The sequence below is a fragment of the Penicillium verhagenii genome (genome assembly GCF_028828195.1).
Source record: "Penicillium verhagenii strain IBT 33310 chromosome Unknown utg000003l_segment0_segment0, whole genome shotgun sequence".
NCBI classification, from domain to species: Eukaryota; Fungi; Ascomycota; class Eurotiomycetes; order Eurotiales; family Aspergillaceae; genus Penicillium; species Penicillium verhagenii.
Window position 1 is genome coordinate 2,825,018 of NW_026643167.1, and position 14,171 is coordinate 2,839,188.

At 48.8% G+C, this 14,171-nt stretch overlaps 6 protein-coding genes across 6 annotated transcripts; 2 read left to right on the top strand and 4 right to left on the bottom strand.

Moving 5' to 3' along the window:
* Window positions 1–284: 284 nt before the first annotated feature.
* N7466_002444 (uncharacterized protein) lies at window positions 285–2,501 on the bottom strand (the record flags this gene model as incomplete). The annotated part of the gene is made up of 1 exon (XM_057161842.1): window positions 285–2,501. One exon carries the CDS (start codon window positions 2,499–2,501, stop codon window positions 285–287), a length of 2,217 nt encoding a protein of 738 aa, XP_057025127.1.
* Window positions 2,502–5,809: 3,308 nt separating this feature from the next.
* On the bottom strand, window positions 5,810–6,031 carry N7466_002445 (uncharacterized protein; the record flags this gene model as incomplete). Its single annotated transcript, XM_057161843.1, has 1 exon — window positions 5,810–6,031. The coding sequence occupies one exon, from the start codon at window positions 6,029–6,031 to the stop codon at window positions 5,810–5,812; it is 222 nt and encodes a 73-aa protein (XP_057025128.1).
* Window positions 6,032–8,762: 2,731 nt separating this feature from the next.
* N7466_002446 (translation initiation factor eIF2B subunit alpha) lies at window positions 8,763–9,874 on the bottom strand (the record flags this gene model as incomplete). The annotated part of the gene is made up of 2 exons (XM_057161844.1): window positions 8,763–9,771; window positions 9,822–9,874. The coding sequence occupies 2 exons, from the start codon at window positions 9,872–9,874 to the stop codon at window positions 8,763–8,765; spliced, it is 1,062 nt and encodes a 353-aa protein (XP_057025129.1).
* Window positions 9,875–10,156: 282 nt separating this feature from the next.
* nuf2 (kinetochore-associated Ndc80 complex subunit NUF2) lies at window positions 10,157–11,743 on the top strand (the record flags this gene model as incomplete). The annotated part of the gene is made up of 4 exons (XM_057161845.1): window positions 10,157–10,255; window positions 10,329–10,589; window positions 10,659–11,573; window positions 11,630–11,743. Coding segments are annotated over 4 exons (1,389 nt in total), but the record flags the coding sequence as incomplete, so codon positions are not given.
* A 148-nt stretch (window positions 11,744–11,891) lies between these two features.
* On the bottom strand, window positions 11,892–12,536 carry N7466_002448 (uncharacterized protein; the record flags this gene model as incomplete). The annotated part of the gene is made up of 1 exon (XM_057161846.1): window positions 11,892–12,536. The coding sequence occupies one exon, from the start codon at window positions 12,534–12,536 to the stop codon at window positions 11,892–11,894; it is 645 nt and encodes a 214-aa protein (XP_057025131.1).
* A 250-nt stretch (window positions 12,537–12,786) lies between these two features.
* Window positions 12,787–14,164, top strand: N7466_002449 (WD40 repeat domain-containing protein; the record flags this gene model as incomplete). Its single annotated transcript, XM_057161847.1, has 2 exons — window positions 12,787–13,040; window positions 13,096–14,164. 2 exons carry the CDS (start codon window positions 12,787–12,789, stop codon window positions 14,162–14,164), a joined length of 1,323 nt encoding a protein of 440 aa, XP_057025132.1.
* Between the last annotated feature and the right edge of the window lie 7 nt (window positions 14,165–14,171).

The window sequence follows — 14,171 nt, forward strand, 5'->3', positions numbered from 1 at the left end:
GGTGAGTGTTTGAGGGGAGGCCATCCTACGTCACACATCATGGGGATCATGACAGTAACGGAGCGGCACATTGTGCAGATGATCGGAAAGGGGGGGTTCTCAAAGACAAAAGAAATGGAACAAAGGGAAAAAAAAATCTAAAGAAAGTCGGGCTATGTACGAAACAACATACTATGCCTGTTGGGCCAAGGACCCAAGCTCAAGAGCAGATAATAAAACAGATCGGGAGCAAAGCATTAGAGATATTTCAAAACAACCGTCGTTTCCAGTGGGACAGACCGGATTTAAACATGGTCGATTATGCCGTGGACACTGACCACACGTCGGGGGAGATTCTCAAGGTTCTCTTCCTCCATAGGGCTCACGGGGCTATAGTCCTCTTCGCCTGATATTGGCGCCAAAGAGGGGATGCATCGCAGTGCCCCCTGATTAGATTTTGGTCGAGATACCGGGTTGACAAGAACAGGCCGGCGACCGACCTCGCTGTGCCACATTTCGTCCGCTGTGTCGGGCTTCGTGCTGACCAGTTCATTATCAAGATCTGGCTCGCCCATCACGTTACAGCGCGAGTCGATAGACTCGCGTGCTTCATCGAACATCTCGGTGTCATCTAGGTTGGAGGGACCGAAGGAATTCATTGTGGTACGGACGGGGCTGCTGGGTTTCTGGTGCATTCGGCGGAAGAACTGCCCAGACATCCACGAGCCTTCTGAGTCGATAGAGGCCAGGGACTGGGAAAGTGGCACGTTGTCGCAATCGGCATCGAAGCTTTCAGCCAACGACAGGTGGTGGCGTCGACGAGGGTTGACGATATCCATACTGGCACTCGGGGTGGGGCCTTGTAGAAAGGTATCCTGGTCGTGCTCCAGTGAGGATTCGGGTACCTCTTCGGGGATATCGGGAGACTGCAAACGCGAGTCCGGGGGAGACATTGGCTCGTCGCCAAAGTGCTCGGTGAATTTGGATTGGGCGCGTTTGACGGTGCCCGTGGCAATGAATGCGCGAGGGGTGATTAAAGATGCTGGAGGAGGGGAAGACTGGGTCTGGATTCTGTAGAAAGATTCATTCGAAGGATTGGATGCCAATGGTGCAGAATCCTGGAAATGCTCCCGGTAACGACGCTTGAGGCGAGAAGAGCCACGACGGAACAGGTGTGTGATGGTGTTTCCACGGCGCCCGCTGGTATCAGATAATCGACGTTCTGAGAGGTCAGAATTCGAACCCACTCCAAAGGTTTGAGAATGGCTGGGGCTACTGATGCCGTGGCGGACGGACGAGTGGGAGGGCGAAAGTGTTGTTCGGGACATACCCATCTCGTGTGAGGGAGCAAAGCTCGAGCGTGCCGCCAGCCTATGTTCACGGATGGAGGGTTCGCCAGTGTTTTCAACGACCGGAACACTATCTTCGATCGTGTCGGCCCCGGTGGCAGCATCTGCTTTTGATTCATCCTCTTCTTCGTCAATGTGAACCTCCGCAATATCCTCCATGGCCGGTTGAGGGTCTTCAGCGAGGGCGGCCTCGCTCGCAGCAGCGGCAGCAGCGGCAGCAGCCACAGCTTCCTCAGCCTCGCGTGCCTCCTGCGCTTGTTGTGCGTCGGCTCTTTCTTGTAACTTTCGTCGTAGCCTCTCCTGATCATCAATTTGCTTCTTTTCCCGACGACGACGATCTCGGTCCATCAACTCCCGCAGCGTGTTAGCATCCAGCGAATCGGCCAACTCATTTACTCGCCGCTTAGAATAATAAAGATCCTCCTCCGATGTGGTAAGGTTCTGTAGTCGATCTTTGGGTGGGTTGCTGCTTCGAGCCGTGGGAGCCCGTGGCGCTTCGACGTAACGAACCACGGGTCGAGGGGTCAACGCCGCGAACGCGTTGACTTTGAAGGTGTAGGGATCTGTTAAATCTGACATGGACGACGCCGCAGAGTCTCGAATAGATAAGCTGACATCCGACTGGTAGCGGGCGAGTCGGCCTCCAGGCTGCTTCCGGCGCCGGTGATCCATCATATTGTAGTCAGGTTGACCTGTTCGACGCGGGATGTCGATCGGTGTGGAGGACAGCATGCGAATTTCACGCTCACGCATGATCTCGTGCGCCTTACGCTTGCTAAGACGCCGTCGGAGTTTATTGGGGCCATTTTGGTTCTTGCTCCGCAATAACGATTCGGTCCGCTGGGGGACATCGGGGTCGGCGCGGTCAGAACTCATTTGTGATAATCGACGTTCGGCTAATGATAGGGGACGTTGTCGCTGGGACGAGGAACGAGTAGGGCCAGCATTTAAGCTAGCGACCTCTTCACCGGTTCGTGACAGACGATTGTTGTTTTGACGCTTGGAGGGCCGGAGGGAAGGTTTGCGGCCCAACGTGGGTTCGATACCAACGGCGGCGGCAGCAGCTAGCGGGTCATTCGCGATGGATGACTGCAAGGCAGCGGCTTCATCCGGACTCACTTGGATGGTATGCCGCTTGGCCTTATTGCTCCGACCAAATGGCCATATCGCCATAACGCTCGAATGCGGGATACGCCCCGAAAACGAATCAGTGGTCGCAGAGAGGTGTGGAAGAGCGTCGAACTGAAGTCATGGAGATTTTCTTTTGGTTTTGTAACGAGTGGAGACTGAAATGGAGAAAAAAAGGTTTAAACAACAAAAGAAAAAGCAAATAGCGGCGAAGTCAAGCCAGGGCCACCGTCGTCATAAAGTGGGTTTAGGTTTATTGGCAAAGAGAGTAACAAAACAACCACGGGGTAAGATAAAAAGGATTGGGGCGAAAGGGGGGCGCAAGCGAATGTCAACAACCCAGAGTGGCGTTGGAAGAAAAACCAACAGGGAATGAATGAAGTAGAGAAAAAAAAAACAAGGAGAGAAAAAGAGAGAAAAAAGAGAGAAAAAAAAGGTGTTCAGCGCAGAAGAAAACAAAAATCGAGAGTAATGGACATTGAGGGCCCAGACCACGAATTCTCGAAATGTAATTTCCCGCTTGTTTTGATGAATCTCCGCCTAAAAATAAAACTTTTACATATAGAATCTTACTTAGTTACAGAGTAAGTTATTTTTTACAGTCACACAGGTACCTGGTACCTGACGCAGGTGAGAAATTAAGTATGGAATTCCGGTCCTACGGTACCTGGGTTAGGAGCAAAGTAGCACGAATATTATCAATAATAAAGGGCAATATTGATTCCTTTGGAGATCGACAATCTCCGTCATTTGGGAAAATAAAATAAAAAAAAAAAGAGAAAAAAAGAGTAAAAAAGAGTATTTGTGGAGAGATGGTTTAGAAAGAAAAAAACAAATCCACTTGAACAACATCGATACCGAGTACAACCTTGCATTATACAAGTCTAGAAGCGTTCGTCCTCGGATCTCTTCTATGTTGAACTTGGGATACGTATTATTCTAATGGGATATATTGCATCCTACTATATCTATATGGATGCATCGATTTATTCAAATGTTGCGTGAATTGTATATAGCATCCAAATCTCATGTATCATTTCCGTAAGTAATCTATCTGTATTTACCCGATCTCGTGCAGTGTGCGCGTGCCTGAAAAGACCGGAAACTAACCGTTGAGCCAGTGGGTCCCTCTTTCCCTCTTCTTTCCCTCTTCCTCCTCCAATCCCAATTGATTCCACTTTTTCAATGCCACTTGATTCCACTTAATCCCACTTAATCCCATTTAACCCATTTTACTCCGTAATCCCATTTCAATTGTTCCTCTTGACACGCGGGAATGGAGTCGATCTTACGCAACCCTCGGCTCGTGACTGGCCAACCCGCACGCCACAACTTCCTCCCTTTGGTTCTTATGGATCCTTCCTCCCGTCAAACCAATTAATTCCCTAATTCTTCTACTGCACACCTTTACCGACTTCTCCTGCAGGGACTCGGGGGATGTTCAAAACAAAAGCAATAGGAGGAAGTGGAGATGGATCCGCGGGAAAAACCACCGCGTTGGGTCTCAAAGCTACAAGCTACTACTTGCTCTAGTCATGGTCGCCTCGCTTTGCCTGCGAGCTGAGCCGTGCACGGAGGAATGTTGTCATCGAACAGCCGACCAGGAAAGTTGTTCTCTGTAGTGAAAAGAACTCCGGAATACTGTATATGGAGTTGACGGGAATCCATGAATGTGAGATTTGGAAAATCTGACAAACATGAAAATATCTGATCTGATCTGATCAGATCAGATCACGGTTCTAATGCACAGATTTGTTTTACATAATGTTTTACTCAATCCCCCAAAAACGAGAACCGCGATTGAGAATTGAACGAGAACCCGTGCATTTAAAAAGTCAACATATGGTCACACGACATTTTGATAAGATTCGAAGCTAACGAGCTCGTGGTCACGTTGTATTCTAAAGAATTTCTGTAGTAAAAAAAAGGGGAAAAGAAAAAAAAACTCTCCCATTCAGCCTTAATACTAGTATGTACATGTTACATCTCTACATCCATCACACATGTGTAGAACCCGCATATGATATGTCACTTTGAACTCATCCCCCTCCTCCCCCTCTTCCCCTTGAGATGGACACAAAATTGATCCTGAAGAGCCTTGCCGCACAACGCTAGTCTCCTCGATCATTGTTTCACACGGTCGTGGAGCCTGGGCTTTGAAAATGTATTCGGCAAAGTGCGGATCTCAGAAATCCCGCAATGGATCAGAATTCACTAGTCGCTCCCCGCTGTTTGCCGAGACAAACAGATCGGAGCCTGGAGTACGGTTGTCATAGTACCACAAAGTGCATCTCTCTCCTTCTCTCTTTACTCCGCACCTGGTACAGTGTACTATCCAGCTGCCTTTTCTCTCTTGCCTCCCCTCTCTTTCCCTTCCTATCGATCATGTCTCTGATCGCTGCAAGGAGTACCCCGGGCCCTGGAAATTCATCCTGGCCTTGGGTATCTAGGCATGCATCTACACTAACTCCATCTGCCGAGCCAAATCCATGAGCTTTGCTAATTAACCCTCTTTAGCCTCGATCCATTGTGAACCTTTAATTTGGTGTCATGTTGTTCAGAGTCTCTCTACTATACACCTATGAAAAGCCACGCCCGCTCTGACCGCATTTGGGGAACAAACACGGCTGCTCACCTTCCAAGTCGAGACCCTCTTACCTTACCGAGGCACACACATGTTGGTATATTTTATGGTTGGATGGATCTCCACCTTGGCCTCTTCTACGGTCAAGGTGATGGACCTGCGATACCTGCAATACCTGCAATACCTCCGTACATGTACATTGATATTGACAGGGTATCTATGGTGTTCTGCTCACGCCATCGGGAAAACGCCACCTGGGCACGAATGCAATCTACCACCGCCACCACTGGCGTAAACAAATTAATTACTGCTAATTTCTCATTCGAGGAGAACAAAGCCATGAAGAAAAATTCAAATTGCCTAGAAAATCGGTTGCGAACTGTGAGTTCATGACCTATAGGGTACAGTAACGAGCGGAAAGTACCCAAATCCCATAGATCCAACGTCTATGTAAATCCCAACGCCACAAATGCACAACCCTGAGTCCCCGACACATGTATCTGAGGTCCACATGAGTGCGGACTACGGAGTATCCATCTCCAGTAATCCGTACACATCGGAAACACCAAAATAAAAACGAAATCAACATTCCACCCATTGTAATCAACCATATGTATGCACATTTCCAAAAGAAGAAGGAAAAATCACTAGAAAAAAAATTCAAAAAAATGTCACACACAGCGGGGCCATGTGTTGTCCCGCTCACCTCTCCCAAGAGTCCAACACCACTCCTCACTTCTTACTCTATTCGTCCGGTCTCACATCGCTGTCACTGATTGACACGTTTCCGCAGTCGATTCGGCTCCCGTTCTAAGACGCTATACCTGCGGCTACCGCGTCCGCTGAGGAGTCGCTTCAGCAATCTTGAGCCGGCACTATTGCTACTGCTGCGGACATCCGGACTAGCCGGCGTTGAACTTGTCGGTGTAGATTCGAGGGTCGAGTGGAGATTGGATTCGGATGGGAGGGTGGTCAACGGTTGGGCATCCATTCTTTGCGGACCAGATCCTTTGTCTCTTTCAAACAGTCTTTCTGTTTTTGGTTTTGGGCTTTTAGGCGCTTGGGATGGATCCGCGAGTGTATGCGTTGGAGAGTCCAGGTTGGTGATTGTGTTGGCAATATAAATGAAAGGTGAAAGGTAAAAGGTAAAATGTAAAATGTAAATGTCAGTGCTGGACACTGGATTAGGTTACACAGTTCAACAACTTGTGCTTCTGATTTGGTTTAAGAAAATTTCAGGGTTGTCTGGCTTCCCACGAGTTCCACGGGTGTTTAGTGTGGTATAGTAGGGAATCAGATGGAAGTTCTGGAAATCGATCTCTACTAGTCTTGGAGGTTCGTTGGATTCAAATCAGGCAAACGCAAACCACACCTGGAGCGGGGTTGGAGTTGTGGGGCCATGATTGGATCCGAGGTCTGGTTTATCTGATTCTCATGGGCTGGTTTCAATACTATTGAAGATCTTAATAACTTCAGCACTTTCGGGGTAAAGGATGATCCTGGCTTGAAGTCCTATATTTGTTCGAATGTTTTGAAGTGAAATTGTAGATTTGGGTCCAAGCACAAACCACTACATCCATGGATCGCGATAAGCTTACATTTTCCCGATCGCTTATCCATCCATGGATTGAACGAACATTCGCACGTTATCACAAATCTCAACTTCATTTGCATTGACCTTTCTCTCTACTACTACTGTAGTAGGCACCATCAAGACGTCACATATTTCCCCCATGCAGTCATAACGTTCCTCTCGATTCTGGCAGGTCAGGATTCCAAAGATATCAGACCCTTCATACTCCGTATCCCTGCATGTTTTATCCAGGATCAAGGCCCGGACTCTGATTGACGGATCATTAATCAATTTTCCTCTCCCTTCTTCCACAAGTCAAGCATTCACCCACAGCGATCGCCAGGGCGATCCATGCCACATGTCAGCCTCGCCAATAAGCACCCACCACAACTCGAAATAAACAAGAAAGATGAATCATAAGAAGAAAAAGGGTCCAGAAGGGCCAGCCAGGCTTACATACCCTATCGAGTACCCGAACTCCGAACGTGCTCACTGAAAACCTAGAGAAGCGACGAGTCTTTCCAGAGAACCCCGCATGACTGCACTTGCACTCGGAATGCGCCCTCAATGGCCGGCTGTTCCTTCCACACACACGGATCGCAGCTCGTATTGGATGGAATATCTCGGACAAAATTCTAGCCCTGTCAATTCTGGTCGCGTTTTAAACCCCCTAGACGAACGTCATGAGGGGAACACGAGAAATTTCCTCTTTGCATTTAGTCTCATTCTACCTGTGCATTTTGCTTGACTCTAGACTCTGGACTCTTATCTCTTTTCCCCCTAGACAAGCTGGGATTGTCTCACTTTTAAATCGCAAAGAATCAATTCGAGGTTGAAAATATATCCACCGTCCTTCTCATTGGCTTTTTGCTTGGTTTTTTTTTTCTCTCCGGTTCCTCGCAACATATTTCCTTCTGTCGCGTGCCCAGACTTGGGGTCAATCATCCCTGCAGTATATCCAAGCCAGACTGCAAACATTTGCGTCGCAGGAACACCTACGCCGGTCCTCTGGAAAGTGACAACTCGCATACAGGCAAGGCGCGCATGGCTCTACTTTGGATCTTCGTAGCCCTCGGGTATCTACTCCTGTATGCCTTTGCCGCCATACAAACCCAGGGATCGTCTGTGTTTGTCTTGCACCGGATCACGGCGTGATCTATCCATGTATTTATTATGTGGACCTCGGATACTCTCGACCAGAGGTAACGACCTCGTGCAGTGCATGCATTTCATGAAAATGCACGTAAGCTGCAAAATTGATCCAAGCTTGTTCGATTTGCAACCTTGCCTAGGAATGGGAACAAGTTCGATCCCATTCCAAGGTTACGATATCCAGCGAATCTTCACCTGTGATTCCATCGCTGATGACTTATGACCATTTACCGATTCCCGCTATCTACGATACCCCCACATGTGCAAACAACGCTTCAAAACATGACAACAGTTGCTGTATTTTGCAAACGCCCTTTTACGAAACCCCATGGAACCTCGAGGAGATGAGCAAGTTGCGTTCACTTCAGCAGGACAGTATCTGCATTTGGCTGGTTCCGTCTCGAACCCAACATCAATTGAATCGGTTGATGAGTGATGTACATACTATGTATTACGAATTTATGTTCAAAATGTTAAGATGTTTATGAGTGGCAGTTCAAATAGCACTTCAACCTTGGAAGAAATTATGTATTATGTAGCCGTGATAACCTTTAACCAGTGTTTACGTTGATTATCATCCATGGATCCGGACCTTTATCTTTGCGTTCAAATAGGCGTTGACGTTATTCAATGTTCCTCAGAATTAGGTAGTATTGATATCTTAGCTGACCAGCGTTCGCTAGTGATGAATTTTATTTTTGGTAGCGGGTGTCATAACATATTCAGTCGTAGATGGGGCAAGTTCCGTAAGCTCTCGCGTGAGTTATTTTTTGGAAAGATACCATCCAGAAAATCCCTGTACACGGGGCGTTTTGTGGGCAGCGACTGCTCCCTTGTCGCCTGCACATGTGTTCATAAACCCAGGAACTATTACAGGCGAAATATATAAGCGGCCACGTGCTGGAACGATAAATCTCCTGCATGTCATCTTATTCGTAAAGCGTTCGAGCCCGGTTTGAAGTGCAATTTCAATATGCATCTCCATTTGGCATATGGTCTAGAACCAAATCTTAATCAACTCCTCACTGACAGCACTAGGCGTCAAAACACCACTGTCGGTAATCAGGGCAGAAATCAGATGAGGAGGGGTGAAGTCGACAGAGTCCTCGAGAGGCAACTCGACGGGGCGGTCTGCATTTTGATCGACCGAGGATTGCGGTGTACTTTGTTGCGCGATATCCTCCTCGGTCTTGAAATCCACCACATGCTGGTCAATAGGGAGGTCATACTGGCCCAATGGGTACAGTCGAACAAACTTGTGGCTCTCAGCAACCGTGTAGAAGGGCTTTCCGATAGCCTTGGCGAGAAGTCCAATCTGGTAGGTGCCCATGCGAGACACGATACCTCCATTCTCCACAACGCCCTCCGCACCGACAATAACCATATCCGCCTTTCCAAGAGCATAGGCCACCGCGGACTCCGGGATAGTAGCGACCGGCACACCCTTCGCCCTCAATGCGCGCACTATTTCCATTCCCTCCGGTTCCCCAGAAGGTCCCTCAACGACCTTGCTAATCGAAGACAAGACATAGATGACACTAAAGCGCACAGCAGAGGGACCACCTTCCTCATCAGCCACCTGCTGCAGTAAAGATGCCACAGCTCGAGAACCACCATTTGTGAGTACCGTGCAGCCGTCACGGATGAATCCGCGGCCGAATGCGGCAATCTTCTGTCGGCTTTCCTTTGCGCGTCGAATAAAAAGTCGTCCGTTGGACAGCAAGTGTGTTCGGATAGCCTTAAAGTCTCCAGCAGGGCCCAGCTGGCCTGGTCGTTGTAATGTTGTGATCAGATATCGTTGGAAGAGATCGGTTCCGGCGGAGAGACCGATTGGGTTGGCAATAGCTTTTTTCAGATGCTCTGTGGACTTGGCGAGCAGATCAAGGGTCTCGGAGATTGTGGTTGACGGTTCGTGTGTGAGAAGTAGCACTAAAGCTTCAATGGCCGCAATGGGCATGGTAAGATCGGGATCGGAGCGCAGGAGCTCATTGTATGTCGCGACGATACTGCGCCACGGATGAGTACTTGCAATCTGGGCATATTGGGGGTCACTTACTCAAACGGCTTTGAAACAGCAGGCGCTGCCGTCCTCTCTGTGGGCGTCGACATGGCGTTAGGATTGGTGTACTTGCGTAGAGCTAAAGACGACGACACCAAGTTTAGATGTGGAAGAGTCACGATTTCTTTGTGCTGGTGCTATGTTTGACCTGTTTGCTCTTTGCTGCCCCTCCAGCAACGCGCTAAGCCCAATGCGGTCGGCCGTGCGGGCTTTCCTCTCCCAAGTAAACAATCAACTCCGACCACAACAACTGCCTCTTTTGAATTGTCGCAATCCTTCTGGCCAGAGCGTCAGGCCTTTTGACCTTATTCTAATTGTTTTGCGACTTAGAAGCAATGTCTTACAACAACCGCATGAGCATGGCTGGCTCTCAACAGCAACACAATCGCGGGCGCAAAAAGGAAGACGATAATGATGCATTGATGCGCTTGGTCAGTGGGACGCCCGATCAGACTCACATTCGAGCACCCGACTCATTGTGCATTTTTGCTAACCCGCCCCTAGCCTGATAAAGAGATTGCAGGATGCATCAACGATATTGGAATTCCATTCACCACCGCCGACCTCGCCAAACCGAACCCCCAGCAGATCCAGATGGTCTTCGAATGGTTTGCAGAGCTGCTCATGAATGTCACCCGTGAAACTGTCGAACCCGGCATGCATGCAGCTGCAGATGAAATCTGTGGAGACTACCCTGATATTGTCCCCAATGAGACTCGCAACCTCATGGGATTCTTCATTAGTATTCGGAGGCTGTTATCGGAGGTACGTCGCGGCATTAATCACGTTTCAAGGATTGCGGAGGATATATGGCTAACATACTACTATGGACAGTGTGGTGTTAATGACTTCACTTTTACCGACCTGACCAAACCAACCCACGACCGCCTAGTGAAGGTCTTCTCCTACCTTATTAACTTTGTACGGTTCCGCGAATCGCAAACTCCCAGGATTGACGAACACTTCAACAAAACCGAGAAGACAAAAGCACGTATCGACGAATTATTTGCCGAAAACCATGAAATGGAACAACGCCTGGCCGAGATGCGACAGGAACAACAAATCAACGAGGTTCAGGTACGCGAAAAAGTGGCGCGAAACGATGAGCTCAAGGCTCGGTTATTGGAACTCGGTCGGGAGCAGTCACGGGTCGCGGAGAACCTCGATCGTGTCAAGAATGAACGGGCACGGAGGCAACAACAGCTCGAGGAAAAGACGGAAAGGACAGTTCGAAGCCGACAGGAAGCTGAAAAGCTGCGCCCTTATGTTTTGGAGTCCCCGGTCACATTACAATCGTCTTTGACTGAATTAGCGGAGAATCTCATGCGGGAGAAATCCCAAATTGATGCAATGGAGAAGCGAGCACGCGCGCTCCAAACCTCGTCGGATTCCTTCACAGTGGTTTCAAATGATGTACAAGCATGCGTCAAGCTACTGGACGATATCTCTACTGAGATTCAAAAAGAAGATGAAGAAGAATCTCGTGCTGCTCGGAACAAGGAAGCCATCTCTGATCGGGGTGCTAGCGTACGAGAGGTTGAGCAAACAGAAAAGCTCTTGCAGCGTCAATTGGCTCGCTGGAATGAACGCATTGAACATCTCCGCAAGAACGCCCAAGAAAAGGCAGAGCTTGCACAAGCTAGGATGGAAGAGCTCCGAAACGTACAAAAGCAACTCCGAGAAGAACGCGCAGAGAAACAAAGTGACATGGAGCGGAGGCGGATCCGAATTGAGCAAACAGAGAAGAAGGTAAGTTTCTGGAACTGTGTTAATTTAAGAGTTATGCTGATTCATTGGTTCTACAGATGGTAGATCTCAAGGAGAACATCGAGAGCGAGATCCAAGCAGCCCACGATCAGTATCTCAAGCTTGAGTCACATATTAAGCTCTATATCACCGAGGTGGAAAAGTCCCTGTGAGGCTAAAGGCTTTGTGACGTTGTGTATGAATTCAGGAGTTCAGCGGGCGGCTGTAGGATACCCAGGCACATTATCTTTTTTTATTTGGAGTTTTCATATGCTAGCAGTCCTTAGCTCCTTTGGCCCACAAATCTATATCTGTTTCTTTTCATGTCCGAGTCTCCTCATCAAACATGAACCAGCGTTGGACAACTTGCTTGATTGACACGCAATGTCCGCCCCAATTCCCTTCACTGCGAATGCGCACTGAACCATTCAATAGTGGAATTTGGGTATCCCATAATTTCCCTCCCCACTCAGCGCTGGAAGGAATAACGGCATTGACACATTCACAAAGAAGTAAATCCATATCCGCACGAGAGGCTGCTTCGACAGCGGCAGCCAAAGTTCTCGACAGACCTTGAGCCGCAAACTCCATTGTCGTAGCATGTAAAGCCACAAGATCCAGAATTGCAAGTAATGGCCGTGGACTTGGACCCATCTCTGAATTTGTGACGCAACCGTCAATCGGATCCATTATAGCGAGATACGATCTGAGGCTCTCCAGCGATGCACAGAAAGTAAGTCGGATCCTGCCCGAGTGCGCAAGAAGGCCGATGCTCTTGGAGAGCAAATCATGGCGTGGTGAAACGCCTGGTTCAGATCGTTGTGAGCGGATAGCAGCTGAAAGCTGGACTAGAAATTCAGATCTAGTGCCACACACAATCAGGTTGACTTTTTTGTCGGTGTCCAGTAGGCGTTGTATCAGATCGGTCACCAGGTCGCAGAAAGCGACGGCCCGCAGGCCGCCCATGACGTGGGCTGAGTTGTGGTGCTTGTCACGGTAGTTGGCTCAGCTACCGCAGTAGCTATGAGCTTTGGTTCTGCTTGCACATTTGTATTCTTTATTTTGTGGCGGAATCCTGGAGTCAAGAAGAAGACCCAGAACTCAGATGTACGGTGGCTCTCTAAGGCGGTACGGAAAGCTTGGTTCTGTAACTTCTGTTATGGGCGGATGTCCCATCAAACCCAGCAGAGTCAACCCGACTACTAATTAAAAGGACATGGCTACCCCGACTCACCAGGTTCCAAATGGCCCAGCTACTCCTGTCTATATTTTGCGGGGCCACGGAGCCCCAATACACGCGTTGGATTTTTTCTCCCAAAACTTGCGGCTCGTCTCCGGAGACGCCAACGGGTGGATTGTTATCTGGGACTTGGTCAGCAAACGCCCCGTATCAGTCTGGAAGGCACACGCGGGCGCGGTGCTTGAAGTAAAAGGATTTGACGACGGTAATGGCGGGACACTAATATACACGTAAGATCCCTTTCTGGTTATCAGCAACATGTACATGCTAATCCAGGGAAAATAGACATGGCCGTGACCACAAGCTCTGTGTGTGGAATATCCGTGCGGGAGATGAAGATTTCCTCGATAAGTCTCTCCCAGTTGATGTAGCTGAAGGAAGAGCCTCGGAAAAGAGGGCCCAGCCATGGCTGCTTCATTCATTGCCTGTCAATGCGCTGAACTTCTGCGCCTTCTCCATGACATCCGTTCAAATACCGGTTGACTCGTCTTCAAATAATGCACAGACTGACCAATCTTCCATAACAAAAAACATCCTATTCGCAGTCCCCAACGCACTGGATTCTGGCGGAATCGATATCTTTCACCTCCCATCAGAGCTCCGCCTCACCACTATCGCGTCAGACCCTGCCGTGAAAACAGGCATGGTGATGGCCGTCAACATCTTTGTCGCTTCAACAGGCGATGTCTATGTTGCGTCGGCCTACGAAGACGGACATGTTATGGTTTTCGCTCACAAGGGACCTCTCGCCACGACTGATTTTGAGCGTGAGAACATTCTCTCCAAGCCATGGAAGTGGGAACGACTTTACGCTAGTTGCCCGCATAGTCAACCTGTTCTTTCGATCGACGTTTCTCCCAAACGTGACTGCTTTATCTCATCTTCTGCTGATGCGTTGATTATTAAACATCCTGTGCCGATGATTGAAGACATTCCTGTCATCAACTATAAGGAAGAGACACCATTAAAAACCATGAATACAAAGCATTCAGGCCAGCAGGGGTTGAGATTACGCAGTGACGGGAGAATTTTTGCGACTGCTGGCTGGGACAGCAGGGTGAGGGTATACTCGGGGAATACGTTGAAGGAGCTTGCTGTCCTGAAATGGCACAAGGATGGCTGTTACTCGGTCGCGTTTGGGGAAGTTGATCCATTATCACAAACTCTACATCCGGTCAAAACGGGGGGCCAAGAAACGTCTGAAAATGACGAGGGGAACCAAGGAAAGCTGGTTGAAAATAGGGGTCAATCTCTTGCAGCTCTCAAATATCAAAGAAGCCTAAAGATACGACAGAAACATTGGTTGGCAGCGGGGTCCAAGGATGGGAAAATTTCATTATGGGATATCTACTGAGCGAAAA